This window comes from Pholis gunnellus, assembly GCF_910591455.1.
Source record: "Pholis gunnellus genome assembly, chromosome: 7".
NCBI classification, from domain to species: domain Eukaryota; kingdom Metazoa; phylum Chordata; class Actinopteri; order Perciformes; family Pholidae; genus Pholis; species Pholis gunnellus.
This window is the reverse complement of record NC_136533.1, coordinates 25,920,758-25,945,818: the sequence shown is the minus strand read 5'-3', so window position 1 is coordinate 25,945,818 and position 25,061 is coordinate 25,920,758. Positions and strand designations below refer to the sequence as shown.

At 39.3% G+C, this 25,061-nt stretch overlaps 1 protein-coding gene across 4 annotated transcripts in view; it reads left to right on the top strand.

The window, feature by feature from the left end:
* The window catches only part of LOC306698143 (anoctamin-1-like), an 85,121-nt gene extending 60,135 nt beyond the window's left edge, over window positions 1-24,986 (top strand). For 2 of the 4 annotated variants that reach the window (XM_079162325.1, XM_079162328.1), the window contains 8 exons: window positions 114-171; window positions 1,407-1,507; window positions 5,140-5,282; window positions 6,655-6,807; window positions 7,050-7,102; window positions 9,685-9,869; window positions 12,538-12,643; window positions 13,335-18,762. In XM_079162325.1, the coding sequence (XP_079018451.1) occupies window positions 114-171; window positions 1,407-1,507; window positions 5,140-5,282; window positions 6,655-6,807; window positions 7,050-7,102; window positions 9,685-9,869; window positions 12,538-12,643; window positions 13,335-13,592 (1,057 nt within the window). In that variant the 3' untranslated portion in view covers window positions 13,593-18,762. Of the gene's footprint in view, window positions 1-113; window positions 172-1,406; window positions 1,508-5,139; window positions 5,283-6,654; window positions 6,808-7,049; window positions 7,103-9,684; window positions 9,870-12,537; window positions 12,644-13,334; window positions 18,763-24,846 lie in introns of those variants that run through there. The other 2 variants (XM_079162326.1, XM_079162327.1) reach the window with 2 other exon arrangements.
* The last annotated feature ends 75 nt before the right edge of the window (window positions 24,987-25,061 follow it).

Below are 25,061 nucleotides of genomic sequence, written 5' to 3'. Positions count from 1 at the left end.
GTTGTTCCCCTCATTGTATTTTTGTCAGTGTAATATGTTTAATCACTCTTATATAATTTCAACAAATGTCATGATGATAAATAAAAACAGTTTTAAACCTATTTTTCCTCTAGACTGGTAGGCAGACCAGGCAGCTACCTGTATGTGTTTGAATCCTACAGAATGGAAGAGGTAAATTCACCCTTTTCCAAATTATCTGCAAACAAAACCTGTTGTGACCACACACAGAAGTGCTTTTTTACCTGCTTAGAACAACAATTAACACCCTTGTACTCCACTTTGTTGACATTTACATTGTTCTACCTTGGTGAACATTCTTGAAAATATTTCATAAAACACCTGCTGTGTGTGGTGTGTATTTGGATTTTACACTTTCATGCTGTACAACCTTGCAGACACTGACTAAAGCTCTCACCGCCTCCAGCCTTGTTAACTTTTATATATTGACATACTAACAACTTACCGGGGCTGAAGCTGCCACCAGCCAGACAGTAAAATAACAACCATCAATCAAGTCATTTGGATCAAGGCAAAATAGTAGGTGTATGGATAAACGACACGTACTTGGGAACATTTCACATCAAAACTATTCACACCAGCAGTGATGTAAATTTGTGACACTAACACTTTTTCAATAAAAGGTTGCAATAGATTTGTTCAACCAACTGGCAGCATACTATTGAATCAGAACGGCATCTGTCAGTCTGTCTGAGCTAAACTGTTGTATAGTCTAAGCAACTGTAAGATGATTTATTGAGTTTCCTTTCAGCTCTGAGTGAATTTGAGTTCCCTCTGGTAAACAGTTGAGCAGTTTACAAGTGAAGGGCTTTTATTGTGAAAGGTACGAACAGAAGGATTGGATCTGGTCTGTGCTACCTTTGTCAATGTTGAAAGGAGTAATACAGTTTGCTGTCTTGGTTCAGACTATGGAGCTTTCATGTTGTTGTACAGTATAGTATACATATCGAATATGTATTTCCGCAGAACGGGATTGGTTGATGCCTTTATTAGCGGTATGAAAGCTTTGAAAAATCAACCTTGTTGCGCAAATTTTTTTGCGGTGTAATATTCTCGTTCTGTGTGAAAGTACTCGTGACAAAAACAATGGTTTGAAAAATATATTGACGTGCATGGCTTTAGAAAGTTTATACTTTACAAATAAACTTATACTATTTATTATTTCCTCCAGCTGTGAGCTGCTGATTTAGATCAATCTTGGAATAGCTAAGTGTTGGGTTGAGAATATTTTTCAGAACAGAAGTCGTAGCCAAGTGCTGTCACTGATAAACTATTTCCTTTGATCAACAATCCTTTGAACCCTTACATATACAGTACAGTACATACAGTATGTTGTCATTCTCCACTTGTTGCTGTGGTGGACTGATGTTTTGGTCTCTTTTTTTCAGTGTGCTCATGGAGGCTGTTTGATGGAGCTCTGCATCCAGCTGAGCATCACCATGTTGGGAAAGCAGCTAATTCAGAACAACCTTTTTGAGATTGGCGTACCGTAAGAATGCATCACTTTGAACTGGTCGTCTATCACAAATAACAGTCATGAAGCTGAAATCACTGTTTCCTTTCAGAAAGGAACAGAGCCTCCAATAGTCAACTAAATAAACCTTTTTCCGTTCCAAGATGGTCTCTGGTGAAGCAAATCAGCTGGTAAACACAGAAACCAGCATGTTAGTTTTGAGAAACGGGAATAAACATTGTTGACAGTAGGTTACCATGACTACATAACTAGTAATTGTTGGAATGCTGTTAAGCAAATCTCAAATCTTTATTCCGCCCTTTTTATATTTCTTCCGTACGTATTTTGGCACTTATCTCCTTCCACATTTTTTAAGCTACAGAAACCGTTTGAATATCAAAATGTTCAGGTCTTTCAGCTCATGTCTGCTATGACTCTTCATATTTCTAATCTTTAAACTTTTTGAATTATTAAGCTTTTTGCAATTTTCTTTTGAATGGGATTTCTATGGAGAATATTTTCAAATCCTTCTACTTCCTCATACTTTTAGCTATAGACACCATTTCAACTTTAAAAGAGAAAACCCTGAGCTGCTATTGTATGTTATAATCTTTTTGATATATTTTATACTTTTTGAACTGTCCCATTTTAACTTTTATGATTTTTTCAGTCCTTTTCTGCCTTTATAATGGGTGTGTATTGCACAGCTTAGAGTGCGTGATGTCACCGTTAGAGTGAAGAGCAGCTTGAGAATCTTGTGAAAAAAATATTTGTCTTTTGCCTTTGACTCCACAATTTTCACTCTTCATATATATTTTTTTGTTTTTAAAGTAGCTAATCGTGTCCTAGTCGTACACAAGTGACTGTGGAATCCCACAGATTTACACATTTGGCAGAAAAATCACTTAATTGAGAGGAAAACCAACTTTCTGCTCCATAGAGACCAATGTTAAATCTTGCTGCAAAAACATCTTCCACAGAACACGGTACCCCATTTCTACATTGCCAGTTTAGCCACATTTTTTACACTACAGACACAATTTTTACAGGAGCTGTTGTTCAACTCATCCTCTCTAATGTATTAACCTCTTTATCGGAGCAATAGGAGCTACGGTTATGGGTTTTTCAGGATTTGTTTGAGAGGTGTTTCCCTGTCTGTTCTCCATGAACAGGTTGCTGGCACACAGGTGTTCGTGATTAAGGTAATCAGCAATGTTGATAAACACACAGACTCACAGACACACGTGCACATACACTTCTCTCCCTCTATCTCTCTGTGTCTCTCATACAGTCATTCAGGTCTTGGATACTTTTAGAGGACCCCCCACACACACACACACACTTATTCTAATGCTACTAATACTTCTACTACTTATAATACTTCTACTACAACTTCTACTACTACTACAACAAATATCACTACTGCTGACATTTTTTAAGCTACAGAAACCATTCAAATATTAAAATGTTCAGCTCTTTCAGGAGATGGGTGATATGACGTTTCGTATTTGTAATCTAATCTTTAAACTTTTAGAATTATTAAGCTTTTTGCAATCTTTTTTGAATGGGATATCTATGGAGAAAATCTTCAAATCCTGTTAAACTTCTTCAACTTTCAAAGCCTTCTTCTTCCTCATACTTTCAGCTACAGACACCATAGTTCAACATTTCAACTAGAAGGGTTTTCATCAGTGCAGTTTAAATGCTTTCGGGCTACAACATTTTTCAGACAGGTAGTCTCCCATTTCTGTATTTTCAGCAATTTGTAATCTTTAAACTTTTTGAATTATTAAGCTTTTTGCAATTTTTTTTTGAATTGGATATCTATTTTCAGCAATGTTTTTGCAATTCATTTCAGCTTTCAGCATTCCAACGCATTTTCAGCAGCAAATGCATTTTCTAGTTCAGTGTGGCTTTGTGGCACAAAGGCAGCAAAACTGCCTGTGCCAAAGCACACTGACTGTAATCCTGCAGGCTTAAACATACTAATAATAATGTTTATCCAAAAATTTGCCGCGCTTCTCCTCACACTCCTCACACAGCCCCATAGACTTGAATGGGGTTTCTGCATGAAGAGAGCTAAAAGAAAACACTGAACTTTGGACCCATATTGACAAGCCATACTTTAACGTAGAAAAATGATTTAAAGTTTAAAACCTAGACAAAACGCTGGACGTTATTGAGCCAAATGTACATTTTGATAGCTAGCACAGTTTTCATCAAGTCACAGATTAAGTTTCAGGAAAATTTGGGTCTGTTCCTGCCTTTATAATGGGTGTGTTTTGCGCAGCTTAGAGTGCGTGATGTCACCGCTAGAGTGAAGAGGAGCTTCAGAATCTTGTGAAAAAAATATTTGTCTTTTGCCTTTGACTCCATAATTTTTACTCTTCATATATATTTTTTAGATTCTAAAGTAGCTAATCTTGTCATTGTCATAGAAAATTTATTGTGGAATCCAGCACATTTACACATTTGGCAGAAAATCACTTAATTGAGAGGAAAACCAACTTTCTGCTCCATAGAGACCAATGTTAAATTTTGCTTCAAAAACATCTTCCACAGAACACGGTATCCCATTTCTACATCGCCAGTTAAGCCACATTTTTTACACTACAAACATAAAAACCACATCAGCGCGTTCGGCAGAGTCTTATCTTTCTCATGGTATCCATATTTTGGCACTCAGACTCCTGCTTTTTGTTAAAAGGAGGCAGGAGTTTTGTTCAAAATCACTGTTTACTGTAACGTTTCTTAATCAGTCTGCTTCTCCAACCAGGTGCGTCACCTCACCATGGCAACCAGTTACATACACGCACGCAGGCTCTCTCTGTCTGTTTCTCTACACACACACACACACACACACACACGACTTGGAGATATTCAGTCAAAGCCATTGTTAGACCGTCTGTCTGTCTGCCTGTCTCACTCGCTCACTCACTCTGTCTCTCTCTACTCTCTCTCTATCTTTCTGTCTCTCTGTGTCTCTCTCTATCATACAGTCATTGGAACCCCCCCCCCCCCCTCCCATTTCAAAATAAAAGCCCCACAGAGTGAATCCTAACTGGAATACTTGTGATGAAGCCTGTCATTTAATAACCTCTGTTTGTGTCAAACATTATGAATATGTCTCCTCTCCCCCTCTCTCACCCACCCAGTCCCACCCTTTCAAAATAAAAGCCCCATTGAGTAACTGTATCTTAACATGAAGCTCAGAATGAGGTTCGTACAGAAATCATTTCCAAAGGCTTCTCAAACAAATGTATTTATCTCAAATACAGAAATGATGGGAGCGTTAGCTCCCATCATTTGTGGACTGTCACGAATACAAGATTCAAACCAAGAGTATGAATCTAAAATGCAGAAAAGAGAGAAGCGATATTTCAATTGAACCTCAACGATACTACCGGTAACATCGTGTAGCTATATATTGCGACGTCTTCAGGCAGTAGAAGCCACACTGTCAAAATTTCTTGCGAAATTTTCTAGTAATTATTACAACGCCCTAGGGGGAATCCTAGCTCAACACAAAAACAGACTCTCAGGACTTATCAGCAAAATAATAAACAGAACAAAACTAAATTAATCCAAACCTTTATGCATGGATGCATACCACGAAGGGAAAGAGAGACAGTCTGTCTGACATGTGTTTGTGTGTGTGTGTTCCTCAGCAAGCTGAAGAAGCTGATTCGCTACATTCGGTCAAAGCAAGGGGCCTTTCAAGAAGAAGAGAGACAGAAGAAGCTGCAGAGATATGAAACTGACCACTTCCTGGAGCCGTTTGCCGGGTTAACACCTGAATACATGGAAATGAGTCAGTACCACACTCTGTGTCCTCGACACCAGACAAAAACAGAAGCAGAGCGTTCACATGTAGGATTTTTATGGGATCTTCTAAAGATAAATGCCTGGCTGACACCTGAAAGTGAATCAAAGACCATCAATGTTTAACTGGTCTGAATGATGACTCATCAGATCATGTGCCAGTATCCTACTGCTGTGGTAGACCACAGGAAGCAAGTTAAAAATAAAGTCATCCTCTCCTTTTCAGTGACACATATCTAACGCCATGACCTGATGGAACAACAAATGCACCAAATGCTTCCATATTTAGGAAAGGTCAGAGGTCATCACTGACACCTAGAGGGCATCAGCATATCTGTGTTGTCACTGGTCAAGTTAGCTATAAAAGCTCCTGACACAAGAGGCCAGATGCATACAACTGTGTGCAGATTCAGGACGCAAACTCAGTGATCTTGTTTATAGCACTGATATGGACAGACTTTAATTTGATATAATGCACAAACAAAAAAATACACAAATAAATGCTATTTTATGGTCATATCGTTCACCTATTTAACGATATATGCAAACAAATTACAAAACAATGAATTCCTTCGTATTTTGATATCAAAATATGAAGTGTTTTTATATAAGCTGGTACCAGTAATATCATAAAATCCATCAATCAATCTGCAAATTTCAGCAACAAGGGAGGTGTGTGTGCAATATCAGTCCTCTGTTGCTCCTCATTGTGCTACCCTCAAAGCCCGCCCACTTTGTAATGGTCCAATCAAATGTGAAGGATTTTATTTTAATCCCTCTTGTAACTGTACACTGCTCACATATTATGTTTCACTGGGGAGCACTCACAGTACAGAAGCTAAAGACGCTTTAATTTCCGTCTAATTTCAGTTTCACTTGGACTTAAAGTAAAGGAAAAAAATATAATTAAGTCTATGTAAGAACATAATAATTTATAAAAATGAGCACTTAGAGTAACTTCTAATCACATTATAATGCATTATAAAATGATAATTATGTATTACAACTATGGAAATTATTATATATTATCCTTGCAAAAAAGGTCAGTGATTGACCAGCAATTATGAAGTATTCTGATACTTGACCTTGTTAGAAATGCAAAAAAACTGAATGCGTTGTGATTATTGTTGTGCTTATAACTATAATTATACAGTGTAACAAGCAGATTATAACACATTAATAGTATGTTTACAATGCATTTATAGACATGGGTGTCATAGAAAGTGTTTTATCCTGATAGACATTTGTGTGAAACTGTCATGATTAGTATATCAATTCTTGAGTTATGTATCTACTATACAGGGCTTTGATAAATGAAAGTATATAACTTGATATATTATTCTCTCTTCCTCTATGTCTAGTCATCCAGTTTGGCTTTGTCACACTGTTCGTGGCATCCTTCCCCCTGGCTCCGCTTTTCGCTCTGCTCAACAACATCATTGAAATACGACTGGACGCCAAGAAATTTGTGACGGAGCTGCGAAGACCAGTGGCAGCAAGAGCCAAAGACATTGGTGGGTTATACTCAACATACTGTAGCTCTTACACAAAGAGATCAGAATGAGACCTCTTATGCATGTTATGATATGCATAAAAGTACCTGATAGGTGAGATCTTGGTGAAATGTGCCTGTAAATGTTCCTGTAAATATATTCATTACAACAAACAAAATGCAAAGAAACTTTTTCCTTCACTGTAGTAAAAATAAGTTGCATGTGTAGAGTCCAGCAGTTGATACATATTGTTGTGTCTACAGGTATATGGTACAACTTACTAAGAGGGGTAGCAAATGTGGCCGTCATCATTAATGTAAGTAAAACATGCATGTGTTCATTTTTATTGATTGTAATGCATGTAGTGTACTATGAAGGTTTTCGCTCTGTAAATCACAGTGATTTTGAAACACACTTTGAGGGTGTTTACATTCACATCCACGTGTGAACTTTCATCAGTAAAGTAAAATAGTAAACTTTAAATGCTATTTAGCACTGGCCAAAGACAGACAGACACAGCTCTATCTGCTCCTATAAAACATCTTGCGGCTGAATTTTACCGTGTGTGAGCTGAAACCAACGTGTCCTCACTCCCAACTTGTCAAATGCTGACGCTCGGTCAGCGAACCTTGGTCTCTGATACAACGCACACTTTAACTTTTGTATGACACGCACCAGGCTTTTAACTAACTCCACTATTATTAGATGGTTACACCAACTTACTTAGTATAAAGAGTGAGGAAGTCCACCTAGGAAGGAGATCGGGAGGAATGGATGGGACAAACAAACACAGACTTTCACCTAGGAGACAGATTTACATGTCACCTTATTTTCCCTTACATTTGTTATGTACCTTACGTACTTAACTACGTCAGCTAAAAAATTGCCTTTAGGTTTGAATGCTAGTCTGACAACCTGTCCAGAGTGAACAAATGCAGGATTCCGACGTGACCTGGAAAACCTGAAAAACTATTTTCAAGTCATTAAAAATACAAGATGTCCTGGAAAATCTTGTCTAGTCTATCCATCAGAACTCAGCAAAACGGATAACATTACCTTCTGAATGTGCTAAATTATGTTAAGGATAATATTAAAAGGTTGAATGGAAGTTTATGGCCCAGAATATTTTGAATATGCTGCTCGTGGTTTTATTGTGGAAATCCTGTGTCACGTCACATGGTAGCACATGCAAGTTGGATGACTTTATGTACCGTTAATTTCTTCCGAACTTCTTTAAAATGGTTGAATAATGTTACATTTGTTAGCATGTTTGGTTCAGTTGTTTAAGGTTTAAAGTTTGTGATTCAACTCTGGCTAGCAGAGCAATGGTTTCAAATGTGTGTTGGATATCAGTCAAACACCAGCTAAATACTGGCTAACAGTACTTTATTTTGCTAGCATGGTCTTTTCAAGTGCTGTGCTGCATTAAGGTAAAATGGATTGTAACATGATTGCTTTTTTTATTTGAATAAATGCTTTGATTAAAAAGAAATCTTGGCATGAGTAGCACCAATTTGAATGATGTATTATAAGTTGCTTAGAGCTAGTGTTAGGAAGTTAAACAGGTCATAATTCCTTTGTAATATCTATTTCATATTGCTGTGAAATCATCTCCTTCAAGCAACTGTATTTATTCAGGTTTCTCACCAAAAACTACATTTTACATTTGAAAACATTATGATAGCTTTATAATTTACCTTCAATAGAAACTCAATACATTGGCTGTTAGCTCTGGTGCTGCTAAATTACTAGCTATCCCCCTGTTGATTTCAACCCACCCCCCCGTACTCCCTTTTCGGATGGAGCCAAGACGCCGAGGCCGGTGCTGTTATTCCTGCCTATTGTGAGAAAGTGTTGGTTTGTCAGCTCTCACAACCATCAGGTTGAGATGACAGCAAGTCAGACATAAGATACATTTGTTTGGTGGCAAGTTCTGCTTTTGCAACGTCTGCATGCACTCAATGTTCAAAGTTAAGCGATACAAGTTATCTAAAAAGAACAACATGATAAATTGCCACAACATGTAGCATCATCAGGGTTCGGCGAATAGAAAGCATTAATACCGATGTTCTGATCGTATGTTTTTACTGAATATCAGCCGATAGTGAAAACTTTATTTCAGATGGTTAAACTGTGTAATTAATCAGAGGTTCAACTGCTTGTCGAACCACAGCAGAGTGTTAATAATTACAGTAACGTTGCTTTGGGACTCCCTACTGCAGATTAGTGAGGAGGGTTCCACTTAGTGACTGCTGGTGGCAAAAATAGAGAACAGCCTGTGGGATACTATGAGACTATTATATAGCACTATTTACATGTCTAAGGATTATACAAAGAAGGGCGATTGGCTCTTAAATGCTTTAGAAACAGGAGGTCTGAATAAATATTTTGCAGCCAAATCATATTCAACCTTTGTTTCTTTATGATGCTTTTAATACTTGACTGTTTTTCTTTAAAGGCAATAAACTAGTCCATGAATATGAGATGTGAGTTTACAGATAATTACAATCCCTCCTCGGCATGGTTAAGGTTGGTTTATGGCTTTTTGCCAGTTACACCCACTGGGCTACACTCCTACCCCACAGTTAATTTTGTTTGTTCACCCTCTGGCATTTCAGAGAATAATGCAGCGCACAACGCAGAGAGTATAATTGCCTCCGTACATACTCGGAGCTCGCACAGCGTCCGCAGAGGCTCACACTACGGCGCCAAGCGCGAATATAAAACTGGTCATGTGTCTCAGTGGGTTGTGAACGAGTAGAGGGTTCATCACCTGCAGGAGTGGACTGTTTCATTTCAACCTGACACTGTATGTTGTTACATTCCACACTGTCTTGTTTGCACATTCTAACTCCCATTTCCTTCCCTAATCTCTGACTCCCCCCCCCATCCACCCAGGCATTTGTCATCTCCTTCACCTCAGACTTTATCCCTCGGATGGTCTACCAGTACATGTACAGCCCCGACGGCTCCATGCATGGATTTGTCAACAACACGCTGTCCTACTTTAATGTCAGTCACTTCCAGCAAGGCAAAGAGCCCATGGACCCGTTGTACCTTGGCTACCCCGTCGAGATGTGCAGGTGGGAAATCAGTCTCAGTTCACGACCTTCAATTTCACAAAAAACACATTTAGCATTTTTAAACATCAACATACCGCTGTCATTTCTAATGTGATGTAATTAATCATTTGAAACCAATGTTTAAAGATCCTATGCAGTCATGAATAACTCAGACGGGAGAACAGTAATAATCTAAAATGTATATTATTACCAACTCATTCGAAGAAAAATAATTATTAATAATAATAATTCATTTGTATACCTGATTAAATCATGGTTTAACTTTAAATCATATTGCACCAAACTTTAAAACTAGAAGAAGATTCACTTCAGTTTAGCTTTGACTCTAAACCTAGATTATTTTTAATTCTGTTGTACCAAAACTTTAAAATCCAATTAAAACTGTGATCCAGTTTTAACTTACACTTAAGGAGGTTTAACTTTTAAAATGGCTGCCTTTTTGGGATGGATTAAGCCAAATAATCAAGTTCCTCGAAGAAAGTTAGAGGGCAGAATGGACCTACTTGAGTTTTATGATGCTGCTGCAGAATTTCTCTCAAGATGAAGTTCAACAAGGAAACTGTTCTAGAGTTGAACAGGGAGATTCTTTCCTTACTCTTCTGTTGTTGTCTTCTATAATTTGGCCATATCACTCCATTAATTCGGCCAACTAATCTGATTGTAATCTGTCTTTGTTTTGCAGACAGATTACAATAATATACATTATTTAATCAAATCTGTGGAATGGAAGAATATATTCTATCAGCTCATGTGTATCAGAAAAGCTTGCCGCTGTCTGTACTTTCTTCATTGTAGTGCAACTACTAAGTTGGATCATTTTCGAAGTGGTTCATGCTTTTTCAGGGGAAAATAAATATTGACGACTACCAACAGTTTTTGCAGCCGGTTGAAAATAGCATAAACTAAAGTCTCTTAAAGATTAAACAATTTGAGGACTACCATGATCAGTGTTACTCACCTTTTATATATGATATGCAAATATCTTACCGAATCATAACTGTAGTAATTTAGCTTTCTGCAACCACATGATCTAAAGTGTAAAGTGGTCATCATTATACATATACTGTATGTATCACTTTCATATTACCTGTACCTTTTACAAAGGATCGATATAGATTTGTGCAACATGTCCACTGGCTTTTTATTTGTTTGTTTTTTATAGAACCTCCTCAAATTGGATTTTAGCTCATTCTCATTCTCCATTCTCCTTTCATTGTGTGTTTGTGTGGTTTTCCAAACATCAGAGAGAACTTAAAGTGATTGATGTTGGTCTCGGGCTAAGAAATTGCAGATTTTGTCAGCCTGGGGTTGGATTATTTTGGCCTGTGCAGGGCTCCACTATAGTATGCCCTACATACTGGAAAACTTTGTGAACGCTGGTGACCCATCGCATGCAGCTAGTGTAGTGTACTATTGTGCGTAAACCTTTCCACAAGTACAAATACCATTTTCACTGTTAGTCACCTGTTACTATGAGATGCAATTTTTTAAATCCATCATTTATTAGTACAAAGTACTCTAAAGTACAAAGCTTTTGGTTGACCCTCAAGTTAGAAGATATGAAATGTAAACATCAGTGATGAACGCATTTTCTGTAGATGGCTTAGGACATATTCTTAGACTGTGTCTAAACATGACCACAGGAAGTGATAACAACAACAACTTAGATTGATCCCTTTACTTACTTAATAAAATCCCTAAACATTAGTTATAGGTTAGAACAGGACTCTATAATTATCAAGCAGAATAACAAAAACATTAGCATCGTTGGCTGCAATGACGTTTTGGTACCACAGCAAAGAATCTAGATTTCCCCCTCCATAGTACAGGTGGAAGATGATTTACTTAGATACTGATGATCTCCCCATACTGCTGAATGCTAACTGCTCTCTTCTGGCAGTTTGGTCTCCTGACTGCAGAGTGGACAAGAGGATGGTGCTGGCTTGGATTTGTTGGATTTAATCCAATAAACAAACTATCAAAGCTTATACGGACCGTACAGCTGCGGTTAGCGTCACAGTAAACTCACAGACAGCTAACGTAAACAATAGGCCCACTAAGATAGCTCTCTGTTTTCACTGGCTCTCAGGGTTTTAGCAAATTGGTTGAATTTAGCATATTCTTGCCCTACTGTTAGTTAGTAGTTGACTTTTTTTTAAAAACTGACTGTATATTTAGATTGTATGGACCCAGATGGAGGTGAAATAACCCCTATTTATTTTGAGTATGTGGTCAGGTGTTACCAATTGCACCTTTTAAAATAACTGCCCTTAGAAGACTTTCTTCGTAATGTTACAAAACAAACGGTTTCACAGGGGACACGAATGGGTCTCCTGGGTGAAAGTCTTCTTCAGTGGATTTTAGTGTTTGTTATACTCGTTATTATACCACGTAACTAGCTTTCAATACTTGCTCAGCACAAATGCAAAAGAAATGACAGCGTTCAACGTATCCATGGTTTGCAGAAACGTACAAACATTTTTTCCTGGCTGGTAAAATCTTGCCAGTCTGATATATAGAAAAACAGAGAACATTAACCTTGAGGTCCTGACGCTGTGTTGGGGTTTCTGAGGTTCTGTGGAACTCTGGGTCACTGGATCACACTAGTGGATGATAGTATTAGTAAGAATCGAAGATGAAACCAGAACATGTATTTTTGTCTCTAAAGGTATAAGGACTACAGAGAACCCCCTTGGTCAACCACTCCATATGAGATATCAAAGGAATTCTGGGCAGTGCTGGCTGTCCGACTGGCTTTTGTTATTGTTTTCCAGGTAAGATGAATCATGCAGAAAAGTAGGAATAGATAACCCAAACTGTTTATGTGGATTTTTAGAATTTGTATTTAGGGACACTCAGTAAGTCTGACAAGGAACTGTTCATAAATCCTATTACATCATCAGCTGATACAGCAATCATTTCAACACATCAGATGAATCCTAACAACACTGAACTTGTATGATAGACTATAAACTCTTACAATGTGAGTTTATGGAGGAACTAATGGAGGAATTATTTTTAATTAAATTAATTTTCAGCTCTAATGGACTGGAACCCTGTGCATAGACTATGGTAGGGGGATTGCTGGTGTGATCTCTTATCTTGATCATTTTTCTTTTACCATATTAATAAGGGTTTTGGTTGTTTGTATCTCCATTTGTTTTGGTGTCTCATTACAAAAACAACAGTTTTGAAAAAAATATATTTACTGGGATTTACTGTGGGTCCAAATCTGCCACGTGGCGATTCTCGACTTCTGCGAGAAAAGTCAGGACAAACAATGGTGGTTTTTAGTTATTTGATGTTTTCTGTAACTTCTACTCACTACTTTCTGTTTTACACACTGGAAGAATCCAAAATCAATATAAATCATGTTTCCTGCAACATGGCTCATGTTTTATAATGAATCAGAGAAAACAAATTAAAATGATTGTGACATGATTCTCTTGCATTCATTTCTACCAGAACGTTGTGATGCTCATGAGCGACATTGTGGACTGGCTGATTCCAGACATCCCTAAAGACATCAGCCTCCAGATCCATAAGGAGAAGATTCTCCTGGTGGACCTCTTCCTAAAAGAGGAGCAAGGCAAGACCTGTAATCTTGAGAGCAGGTCCTGTACAGAGGGTAAGAAAAACTGCAGCAGGAGCAGCAACAACAACAACAGCACGGTCGCTCAGCCACGCTCGAGTCTGCACACCAACAGCACTAATAGCCTCTAGCGCTAGCAACACTGAACTCTTCCTTCAGTGGAGCAGTTCTCCTTTAGCGAGTCTTGCTAGCAGCCCACTAGCTCAGGCAAACCCAAACTGTGTTTTTGTCCTTGTTCAGAACATTCCAACAACTGGGGAGGGCAGCTGGCTGATAAGGTGCTAGAGAAGGTGAATGTTTGGGGCCAAATATGTCGCAAGGTGTGCAGAGAGTTCCAAACCTGTTTCTCAATCAGTACTCAGATTTGTGAATGAGCACAGGAAGCCGTAGCTTGCCGTAGCGTGTGTGTAGCCGTAGCTTGTGTGTAGCAGCATTTGTAAATGTATTCACGAATCTGTAATTTAGCAAACAGAGTTAAGAATATGTACAAAAATAATGCATGCTCTGAATCTCTAAATGTACATATGATTTATATATGTGTAAAGGAATCTGAGAATGTGTACTCATTGTAAATGGATTTTTATTAATAAGTGAAAAGTCCAAGGATGTAAATGAGAGCAGTCACACAAAGTGCCGCTGACTAAATTTAGAAGAAATGGTTTTCTGTTGTTGAAGAGAAGACAGATTTGGAACTTGTATATTAATCTTGCAAGAGGCAGCTATCTGAAACATAAAAGGTAAAGTCATGTAAAAGAAAACCTAACAATAACATGTTTGTAGCATTGCTGCTCTGTGTGTTGTGTCAACACATTCTCATTCCCAACTCTTCACATAAGGACGCTTGGTCAGGATCTCTTGGCGTCTATTTTTGGTTGGAGTTTTAGTTGAAACACAGAGTGCCTTGTGTTTCGGTATCAGGCAATAAAATGTCATTATTTGACATTGGGGCTGGTTATGTGCTCACTGTCTGGACCTGGTTGTGGTCTCTTATCCTGTATGTGCAACCAATAAAAGGTGTGCAAATTTTTCAAACGCTTTCCCCAAATTTCAGACACACTGTCCTCTGCTGCCGAGGTCAGTGTGTAGTGATAAATCAGCTGCACCCGCTTTAATTTTCCAGTCTTTGCCTCTGAACAGGGACGCCTTAATATACATATTGCATGTGACCTAACGCACAATTTTCAGCAGAGCCACTTCTCTTCTACTTTACTGGCTCAAAACTTTGGTGCGGCCCTTTAGAAAATAAGGACCACCGCTGCAAATTCTTATCTCCCTCGGTATTTAGCTTCAAGAGCTGAAAAAATGTCCACCTCAAACACGCTTCTCCTTCGGGTGTCCTTTGAGTGTTTCTTTTGCTACACACCCACTGAACCAATGAATCGCTAATGTGTGTGACAATCTCTGTAACTTTAGGTTTTCTGGGCGCACACGATTTCTTGGTTCCCGGAAGGGCTGCTTGCAGCACTATCAACCGTTCAAAGTTTGATAATGAACATGTCGCATGTCCAAACTTGACAAACTTCAACACTCCCCAGCAATACAGCCGCCAAGTGTGAAGTAGATCGGATGAACAGTTTCTGAAATATGCGAAGGTGATACTCACATACTTACTGTAAAATGCTTTACTTTCACTCAGCACCAGTACATCATTTTACTGTGCCCTGCATTATTGTGGCCTGATAGAAAATGCCAAATATTAAAAAAAAAAAAACCTCTAAATTTTGATATATTTAGAGGAATGGACCCGGCTATACAGAGGCAGTACACTGAAGTTAATTGAAGCGACACTTCCTAGCACTAGCGTGAGACGGATCACCTCGCACATTTACAGATCTCAGTAACAACAGGAGAGTAGCAAAAGTCACATGTCAGAAGACAGCCAATTATAGGCACTCCTGAGGTGGAACACAAAGCTGTTTTTTCCAACTCTTGAAGTTAAATACTTCAATGTTTCACTTATTAATAAAAGGCCATTTACGTGTTTTCTGAATCTTACAAACATGTACAGACATCTGGAAATATGTCTACATATAGAGATGTGTTTTTGTAGGCCAACAGGAAGTTAGCATCACACTGGTTCCCTCCACAAACAGCCAATGGGGATTTTTCCATTGGATTATTACAGAAAATAATCTCTGTGACAGAGAAATGTTTATGATACTTACATGTTTTGTTCATCAAGATAATCTTCACAAATGGACACCACTTTATGATTTTTGAAGCGTGAATACAATCAGCAGAAGTGAAAAAATAACGTTAGGCTATAAAGGAACTCCACCACGGTCACATGACTTCACGTCGCCACCACTAAACTAAAGGAAGACTAGTGTTCTAGGGATTTAGCCCATTCAAATAATCCATTGACTTCAAGACGAGGGAAGGGAGTGCAACAATACTGACTAATTTCTCTGTTCACAAACATGATAACTCATCCAGAACTGAGCACATTTATGGGACAAGAAGCAGTTTGACAACTCTTAGCACACATTAGCAAATTACTTTGCTACATATTTGGCTCCACGGTGTAGTACAGCATCTGTAGCTACGCGATATGATGTGTACAAGGCATATGCACTTTTTCATGTAACAGGTGATTGGAAAATGTTTCATTATTGCAGACGTTGCTTCATTTGCCAGTTTTCTAATAAGTGTAGCTCTGTATTAGTTCTCTATTATGATGTTATAAGGTTTGCCTGCAGCTGTAGCTTGGTATTTTTATCTAGCATTGAAAACTAAAAGACTTGTTTTACTCTCCAGAAATGTTTCTAACTATTTTGAAATTGTATTGCTTGTACTGTGTACTGTGAGTGAAGCAATGACGCGGTTTCTCCTGCTTAATATAATATATGGAGGAGAATGTGAGTTTCCATGTATACTCTGAATAAATATTGTATTTCTATAGCATCTTTACTGAGGACAGTACGTTTCTCTGCTTCAATCATTCATGTTGGCCAACCACAAATAGACACCTGAACCACTGAATAAACTACTAACGAAAGCTAAAGCTCGAGAGAAGGATTTAGGCAAAGTGAGGTTTACAAAGTACTTGAATAACAAGCGTATACTTGTACACGTAGTCAGTACAGAACAACAAAACGGCAGCCGTTGCCTAAATATAACCCCCAACTGCTTCACAGAAACGTTGTGGCGTTGAGTTACAAGCAATAAGTGGCGTATAAATGACACGCAACAAAGTCTAAAATGGGTACTAATGACCCGTTAAATTTGTCATGCTATTTACACAGCTTTGGATGGTGCTGAACACAACACTCAATCAAAATAATTCTGTAGTTTGCTGTGGAGATTTCAATGCTCATAGTTTATGGGGAAGTGATCCTACTGATAATAACAGTGCAGTGATTGAAGAAATTATTAACACAAGGAATCTCATATGTAGAAACAATGGTAGAGGAATGCGTTTGGATATACATAGAAATGGCATGTCATGTATTGATTTAATATTGGTTTCTGCAAATATGGCTAGTCTGTGTGAATGGAAAATATGCAATGATGACATAGGTAGTCATCATTTTCCCATTATATATCCTGTAAATACTGATTAATGTATCCATGACATTACTTATAGATGGTGCTTTCAAAAGGCTCAATGGAAAAAATTTACAGAATGATGCTACATTAAAATGGATAGGAATGAATATACTAGTGATGTTACATGTATGATAAGTAAAGCTGCATTGGAAGGTATCATGTGATAACTGGGAATAAGATAATTGTATTAAATTAATTAATTAAAGAAAGAAATAGTGCTCCAAGAATTAACCAGAGTTTGGGAAATGTGATAGAATATTTTAAAAAAGAGAGCTAAATTATTAAAAGGGCTCAGAAGAATACCTGGAGACAGTTGTGTTCTTCTATTGGAAGAGAAAGTGATGTAGATCAAGTACGGAATATGGTTAAAAAGATGAATGGGAGAAGGATAATCAGTAAAATACCAGTTCTAGTAGATGGAGATAATTTAGCTATTGATATTGAAAAGGCCAACCTTCTCGAAAGAGTATTCACCAGTGTTCACAGTGGAGATCACTTTACCGACATACATTAACAAAGGAAAGAAAAAGTTTTAAAAGATGAAAAGGTAGACATCAGCTCAGCTCTGATATGGAATTCACCTTCAGGGAAATGAGAAGGGCATCAGAGCAGGTATTCAGCTCCGGGTCAAGATCAATTATGTTATGCTATGTTCAAACAATTACCGAAGGGAGCTTTAGAAATAATGTTGAAACTGATAAGATATGGACAGAAGTAAGATACCTGAAAAGTGGAAAATGGCAGTAATTATAAAAATTGTTAAACCAGGAAAGATTCAGATTCAAAACTACAGACCAATAGCATTAACTTCCCACTTACTGTATGTAAATAGATGTCATATGTTTTAGACAAAAGAAAGTTGTTAAACGAATATCAGAGTGGCTTTAGACAATGAAGATCCACAGCAGATGTTCTAATTAAACAAAAAAGAAAAGGCCCTCAATATAAAGGAAGTAATGACTTCAGTTCTTTGACATTGAGAAAGCTTATGATTCCATCTGGAGAGAAGGACTCTTAAGAAAAACAGGCTGAAGCATACACCAGAGACAGGGACATAGACACATCTACAACAACAGCAGATGATCTCTTTGAATGGAAGGATTGCTTTGTACTCAATTTGTGCTTTGTTAGCTTCGTCGAACAGAACTACGTTAGCTAACTAACAAAAGCTACTAGCGCCCGAGACAAACGAAAGCTCTATCTAAAAATATATTGATGGATGATTCCACTTTACATCTGGGAACACGACAACATAGCAGAAAGCGACGTCTGACAGATCAAGAAACACAGGAGCAGAGGAAAGGTCAAAGGGTCACTGAAAGATTAGGACCATTGATATGTCCAGACAATTGTGATTGACATCAGCATCATTATTTCTTCCTCCCTCGCCTGAGCTTCTAAATCACCCACCCCCCATCTCTGCCCTTCATCTACCTCCCAGCTCCCTTCACCCATCCCTCCAGCCTTCGCTCTCTCTTCCCACAGTCTTGTGTATGTGACCTTTAGTCTGCCTATTGTTCTATAAGTGGGCCAAGAGGAACCAGTCATCTGCTTATTGAACCAGTGTTTAGGAAAATGGGGGACGTGCTTAACGCCGGTTATGGACTGTGTGTGTGTGTGTGTGTGTGTTTAGGATATTAACCATATGTTGTTCAGTGTTAATCCCATGAGGATATTCTATTGTTTATTTAAGGATTATGGATAAGGAGCATATGCATGTGGACTGTTGCATAATGACATATGTAATGACATAACTACACACTAATCTCCTGTCTGATAAAATGGTGATTTTAACGCATTGTGCTGGTGTCATCATTTCTCCAACCACTTTTATTTTGACATCCGCTGTCTTGAGTAAGTGTCACTGAACAAACTGAGGTCACTTTCACATTGATGTCAAGTGTAGATCTTTTATGCGTTTCATTGAAACTGTCAGTGGTCTTGTATTGACTTGACGCTTTGGCAATATTGTCTTAGTTTTAATTAATTAGTTTTAATATGTTTTATTAGCACAACTTGTGCTAATAAAACATATTAAAACTAATTGTCTATGAGAGAGTGAACCAGATGTTCTAAAATTCTGGATGCCCAAAATAACTCCAATGTCGTTACACGTGATAGTAAGAAAAGCACAACTTCACAAGCAAAATTTGTGAAGTTAGAATAAATGATACTGAATAGAGGCCAACTCTCTGGCATCCCTGTAGCACTATCTGGCAGCAACCAGCACTAAAACAAAAAAAGAAAGACAAAAGCAGGAAATAGCTGGACTCCAAAGGAAAAAAACAGAATGCAAGAAAGTGTCCCCCCCCAAAAAAACTTAAACGGGGAAATAATGGAAGAAACCCAGAGCAACTGAGGGATGCCTCTCACAGGATGAACAGACATGCAATAGACAGAATTATAGAGAGATTGTAAACATGTATGAAGAATGGATCCAAGACGACATTGAGTAACTTCAGGTGTTGCCAAACTGGTAGGACCTGAGCCGCACAGCCTCCCCTCCCATGGAGACCTGAACGATGACACACCATTCACACACAGGAGGCGAGAACAAACACAGAGAGGGTGGGTGAGATAGAGAGAGAGAGAGATAGAGAGAGAGAGAGAGAGAGAGAGAGAGTGCTGAAATTACAGATGTATTTAAGTTCAAATTGTTTATTGTCATATGCACCATGCAAAATACACACATATTGTTAGTTCATGAGTGCAGTTGGTTCAATCAATGGGATATCAATTCTTGATAACTTTTTTTTTCACTTCGTTTATCACTAATAGTGTTCAATCTATCTATTACAGCAGTTTGGCATCATTTTGAGAGCCTGGGCTATATAAAAACCTGTAAAATATGGCTAATTTTCGTCAGAATTTCAGTTTTACGGGATGTATTTGAACCTAACACAGCCTGTGATTGGCCGATTTGCGTAATTCTTACAGTTCTGAATCCGGGAGACTCTGGGCATTGTATTTGAGTTGTTTACAGAATTTTAAGCCAATAAAATAATCGAAAACTGTGATCAGCCCCCATAGGTCAAACCCATTGGCCCAAACTGAAATTATTACTCATTCGTCATAGAACCTTGTCAGAGACAGCTGTTTTGGGGCGAGTAAAGAGAGAGAGAAGCTGCAAATGCAGGAAGTGGATTCAATCTTTTTCAGCCGATTTTCTTCCATAAAAACATCTAAAAGGTACGAAGCGTTTCAATATTCATGCTGTTAGGCTGTGTGTTGATCCAAGGTAGAATAATTATAACTTTTTAACAGTTAAAAGTATAAATATTCTGAAGCTACAGTTCGAAGTAGTTTGTTCTGCTGCTCCACGTGGATATTCTCTTTGTCTGAAAAGTGCCGTAGATCGCGGCTGGGATCGATAACTGTGAACATTGCTCGGCTTCTCCTGGTGAGAAATAGGTGAAATTGTGGTAGTACTTGTAGTACTTTGAAGTACTTTGTGTATATATATTTTTTTGAGTGATTAAAATAGGTTACATGGTCCATTTGATCAGAATCTCTTCATTATGTACGTTTTTTAAATATTTAAAAATATCATTTCATTCGTTCTCAAAAGTGATTTGTACTACATGTGTACACTCTAATCCCCCTTTAAAGGGGGATCTCGGGCTCAAGAGGTTTATAACCACTTGATGACTGATGAAGGGGGCTGCGTCTGTGAATTTCTAAGTTTAGCTCCATTTGCATGCTTCACTGCAGTTACATTTAAAATGTAATTAAACAATTTCAACTGATGGTAAACATTTTACATTTAAAATGACAAAAATCATAAATAAAAATGAATAGACATAAAAATGTTTAAATACATAAAAGATCATTTGAAAGACAGATGTGGGACTCTGTGGAACACAAAGTTAAAAAAGAAAGACTTGGCGAAATAGATATGTTCTTAAGTGGTGCTTGAAAATGTCAACAGAGGCTGCCTCTCTAATGTTTTTGGGGTTAGACTGTTCTTGAACTAGAAACCCAGCGGTGGAGGATTCAAGGGCTCGTGGAGGAACATAGAGCAACAGGGAGTCTGTGATGTAGGCCGGTCCTAAGCCGTTTAGAGTTTTGTAGACAAGTAAAATGACTTTAAAATCAATTCTGGAGACTATAGGCAACCAGTGAAGCGTAGCTAAGACTGAAGTGATGTGTTCTCTCTTTTTTGTTCTTGTCAGCAGTCTAGCTGCAGAATTTTGGATAAGTTGCAGCCTCTTAATAGATTTTTAGGAAGACCAGTAAATAGGGTATTGCAGTAGTCTAGTCTACTTGAGATGAAGGCTGCTTTAATTTTGACTGGTTGGGTCAGTAAAGTCAACATCTCTGGGTTCTTTTATTCGCTCGCATGACTTCTCTTACCATTGTTATGCTGATGACACCCAGCTGGTCTTGTCATATCCCCCCGGTGACACTCAAGTGGAGGCACGCATCGCTGCGTACTTGGCTGACATCTCGAAGTGGATGACGACACACCACCTCAAGCTCAATCTGGACAAAGCCGAGCTACTGTTCCTCCCAGGGAAGGGTTGCCCGCACCGAGACCTGTCCATCACCATTGATGATACCGTGGTGACGCCAACTCGGACTGCGAGGAACCTGGGTGTGACCCTGGACGACCAACTGTCATTCTTAGCAAACATTGCGTTGTTTGCACGCTCCTGCAGATTCCTGCAGATTCCTGCTCTAAAACATCAGGAGGATTCGCCCCTTCCTCACTGACGAGACGGTGCAGGTGCTCATCCAGGCTCTGGTCATCTCCCGCCTGGACTACTGCAACTCACTACTTGCTGGAGCCCCGGCGTCGGCCATCAGACCTCTGGAGCTTGTCCAGAAAGCTGCAGCCTGCCTGGTGTTCAATCGCCCCAAGTTCTCCCACACAACTTCCCTTCTCCGTTCTCTACACTGGCTCCCTGTAAGAGCTCGCATCCAGTTTAAGATTCTGGTGCTAGCCTACAGGGCAGTGAAAGGAACAGCTCCTTCCTATCTCCAGGCCATGGTCAAGCCCTACACCCCCGCCCGGCCACTTCGCTCTGCTGCCTCGGGGCGATTGGTTGCCCCGTCGCTCAGAGGTCCCTGCGGCCGATCGACCCGGTCACGGCTTTTCCCTGTCCTGGCCCCACAATGGTGGAATGAATTCCCCACTGACGTCAGGACAGCAGAGTCGCTGCCCATCTTTCGGTGCAAGAGGTACTACACTGAGCCTTCCACTTAGCACTTATTGTATTCATATTAGTTTGTTTCTGCACTGTACGTCTGCTCTGGTTTATGCTCTTAGATACTTGTTTAACAAAGGAGATGTACTTATGACCTCTGGTGACTAGTAGTTCTCTTGAATACCGATGTTGAATACACTTATTGTAAGTCGCTTTGGATAAAAGCGTCTGCTAAATGATTGTAATGTAATATAATGTAACTTTTGGAATTCATGGATGAACGAATGCCACTTCAGTATGGGAGACAGTACACAGTCGTGACCAGTCTGAACCCAGTCCTCTCCAGCCATGTGATAAGTTCTCCATCAGAGAACTTTCATATCTCCAGCGTAGAGAATTCAGGGAGGTCAAATTGGCAATCACACATCAGACATCACCTACGGTAATGTGTGCAGACATATCGATGAAGGGATCCAAGAGGACTTTAGTGACTCAGATATAGTACGGTGCTCAGGATAATCAAACCTGGCAACAACAAAGATATGCTGAGGAATAAGGATGATGTGACTGTGGCAGAACTTAAAGCATTCTTACAGTCTCACTTAAGAGAAAAGAATAGCACTGAACTATTTCAGGAGTTGATCTCAACATAATGTTAATGAGACGCCACAACAATTGCTCTACGGAGTAATTGGACTCAACCAGAGAATACTGTTTACATCCAACCTTCCTGATGCAAGCATTAAATACAGCAGAGCTACAGTCCAAGACGTTTTCTTACAAACAGTGTGTCAGGAACATAGACATAATGATATCTGCAGGAAACTAAAACCCCTTCTCTCTGATGCTGAGATGAAAGATGAGACAATTCTCAAGCACGTGTTGAGAATAACCAGTGAGGAGAGTGAGAGGCAGCGGAGGTTCGGAAAAACACCCCACCAAAACCAAACTAATGTTATTAGTGCACATTGAGGGCCATTGGTTATGGATTGAGAATTTTGACACCTGCTAAGAAAAATGACAATCTACACAGTGGAAAGCTGGAATTTCTAACCTTGAAATGGGCAGTGTGTGAGAAAATCAGAGATTACCTGTGCTATGCCCCACATTTTACAATCTATATAGACAACAACCCCCTCACCTACACCATGAGCACAGCAAAGCTAAATGCTGTTGGACATCATTGGATAGGAGAACTTTGTGATTTGTGATTTAATGATAATTACTGGCCTGGGAAGATTAACATGGATGCAGACATATTGTCTCGTATCCCGCTGGATATCAACAAATACATCACAGCTTGCACTGAGGTGCTATCCCAAAATGTTGTGCACACTACCTAGGAGGGAAACAAAGCAGCTCAGAGAAAGACCCTGCTATTGGAGAGGTTGTGAGGCTCGAGATGACAAATGCAGTCCATAACGATGAGAAAGCGGTAAATGTACTCACCAGGAAGCGTTTACACGAGTGGAACAAACTATACCTGGAAAATGGGCTTCTGTATAGATGGACTGATGAAAGACAGCAGCTTGTCCTGCCTGCGAAATACAAACCTCATTTCTACTGAGCGAGGCTAAATGAACTGGAGTGAAGTTGCCCTGTCTCATTTATTTGTCCTGTTTGCAGGTGGGTGAAGAAGTAATCCAAGTTAAATAAGTCTTTTTTTTAGTAGCTGAGTAACCAGGAAATAGATTTCTGTAAGGATACATTAGTGTGTGTGTGTGTGTGTGTGTGTGTGTGTGTGCGTGTGCGTGTGTGTGTCTGTGTGTCTGTGCATAATTGAGTAGCTTGATTTTCCAGTGTACCGCGTTGTTAAAGATGGCTGCGCGATAAGCTTTGACTGACTGAAAGAGTTTTTTATTTGTTTTTTAGCTGACTGAATGCCTAATTGGCTGGTTTGCTGGCTGGTTAGTTGACTGACATAATGACTTACTGGTTTGACTGCCTAACTCTCTGGTTCGACAAGTGACCTTTTGACTGTTTAGCCTGGTAGTCTTGCTGACTGGCTGGCTGAATGACAGAATCATTACTTAGGTTCTACATAATATGGCGATGTTAAGTACTGGTTGACTGTTATTGGCTGAATTACTGGTTTGCTAGCTGTTTTATGTCTTAGTAACTGATTGGTTTGTTGTTTCACTGGGTAAAATGACTGTTAATTGACTGACTGACTGAGTGACCAAACGACTGGTTTATTGACTGGCTGGTGGACTGAAAGAGTGATTGACTGACTGTCGGCTTCCTGAATGACTATGGCTACATGGTTAAATGTCTCCATTGTCTCTCCATGGGATCACTGTTACTGTATAATCGTATTGGACTGGGTTACACACACACACACACACACACATACACACACACACACACACACACACACACACACACACACACACACACACACACACACACACACACACACACTGTTTATTAAGCTTAACTCACTGAAAACACAACAGGCAGATGAGCTGATGATGTTATGCCTTGCTCTCATTGGTTGGCCCTGACTGCCTCCTCCCCTTCTCTCTCCCTCTCTGCACACTCCATCTCTGTCTCTCTCTTCACCCTGCCTTCCTCTCTCTGTCGATCCTTGCTCATCCCATCACTATTCTAAACCAACCACATCCCTTCTCTCTCTCTTCCTTCCTCCTCCTGTTTCTCTACCTCTGCTCTCCGTTCTACTCTGTTCCAGCCGGAAGATGATGGTGGTGATGATGATGATGTGACACTGTGGCCAACCAATGATCAGGCAAGGAGGGAGTGGAGGGGGTGTGTTCAGAGGCTGAGCTTAGATCTGATCGATGCTGAAGAGAACGCAGAGGAAGAAGGGGAAGAGAGTTAGGTAGAGGTGGGTGGGGAAGCCTTGTCCAAGGTGAGGAGCGCCAACACTGGTTTAATAAAAGAGGA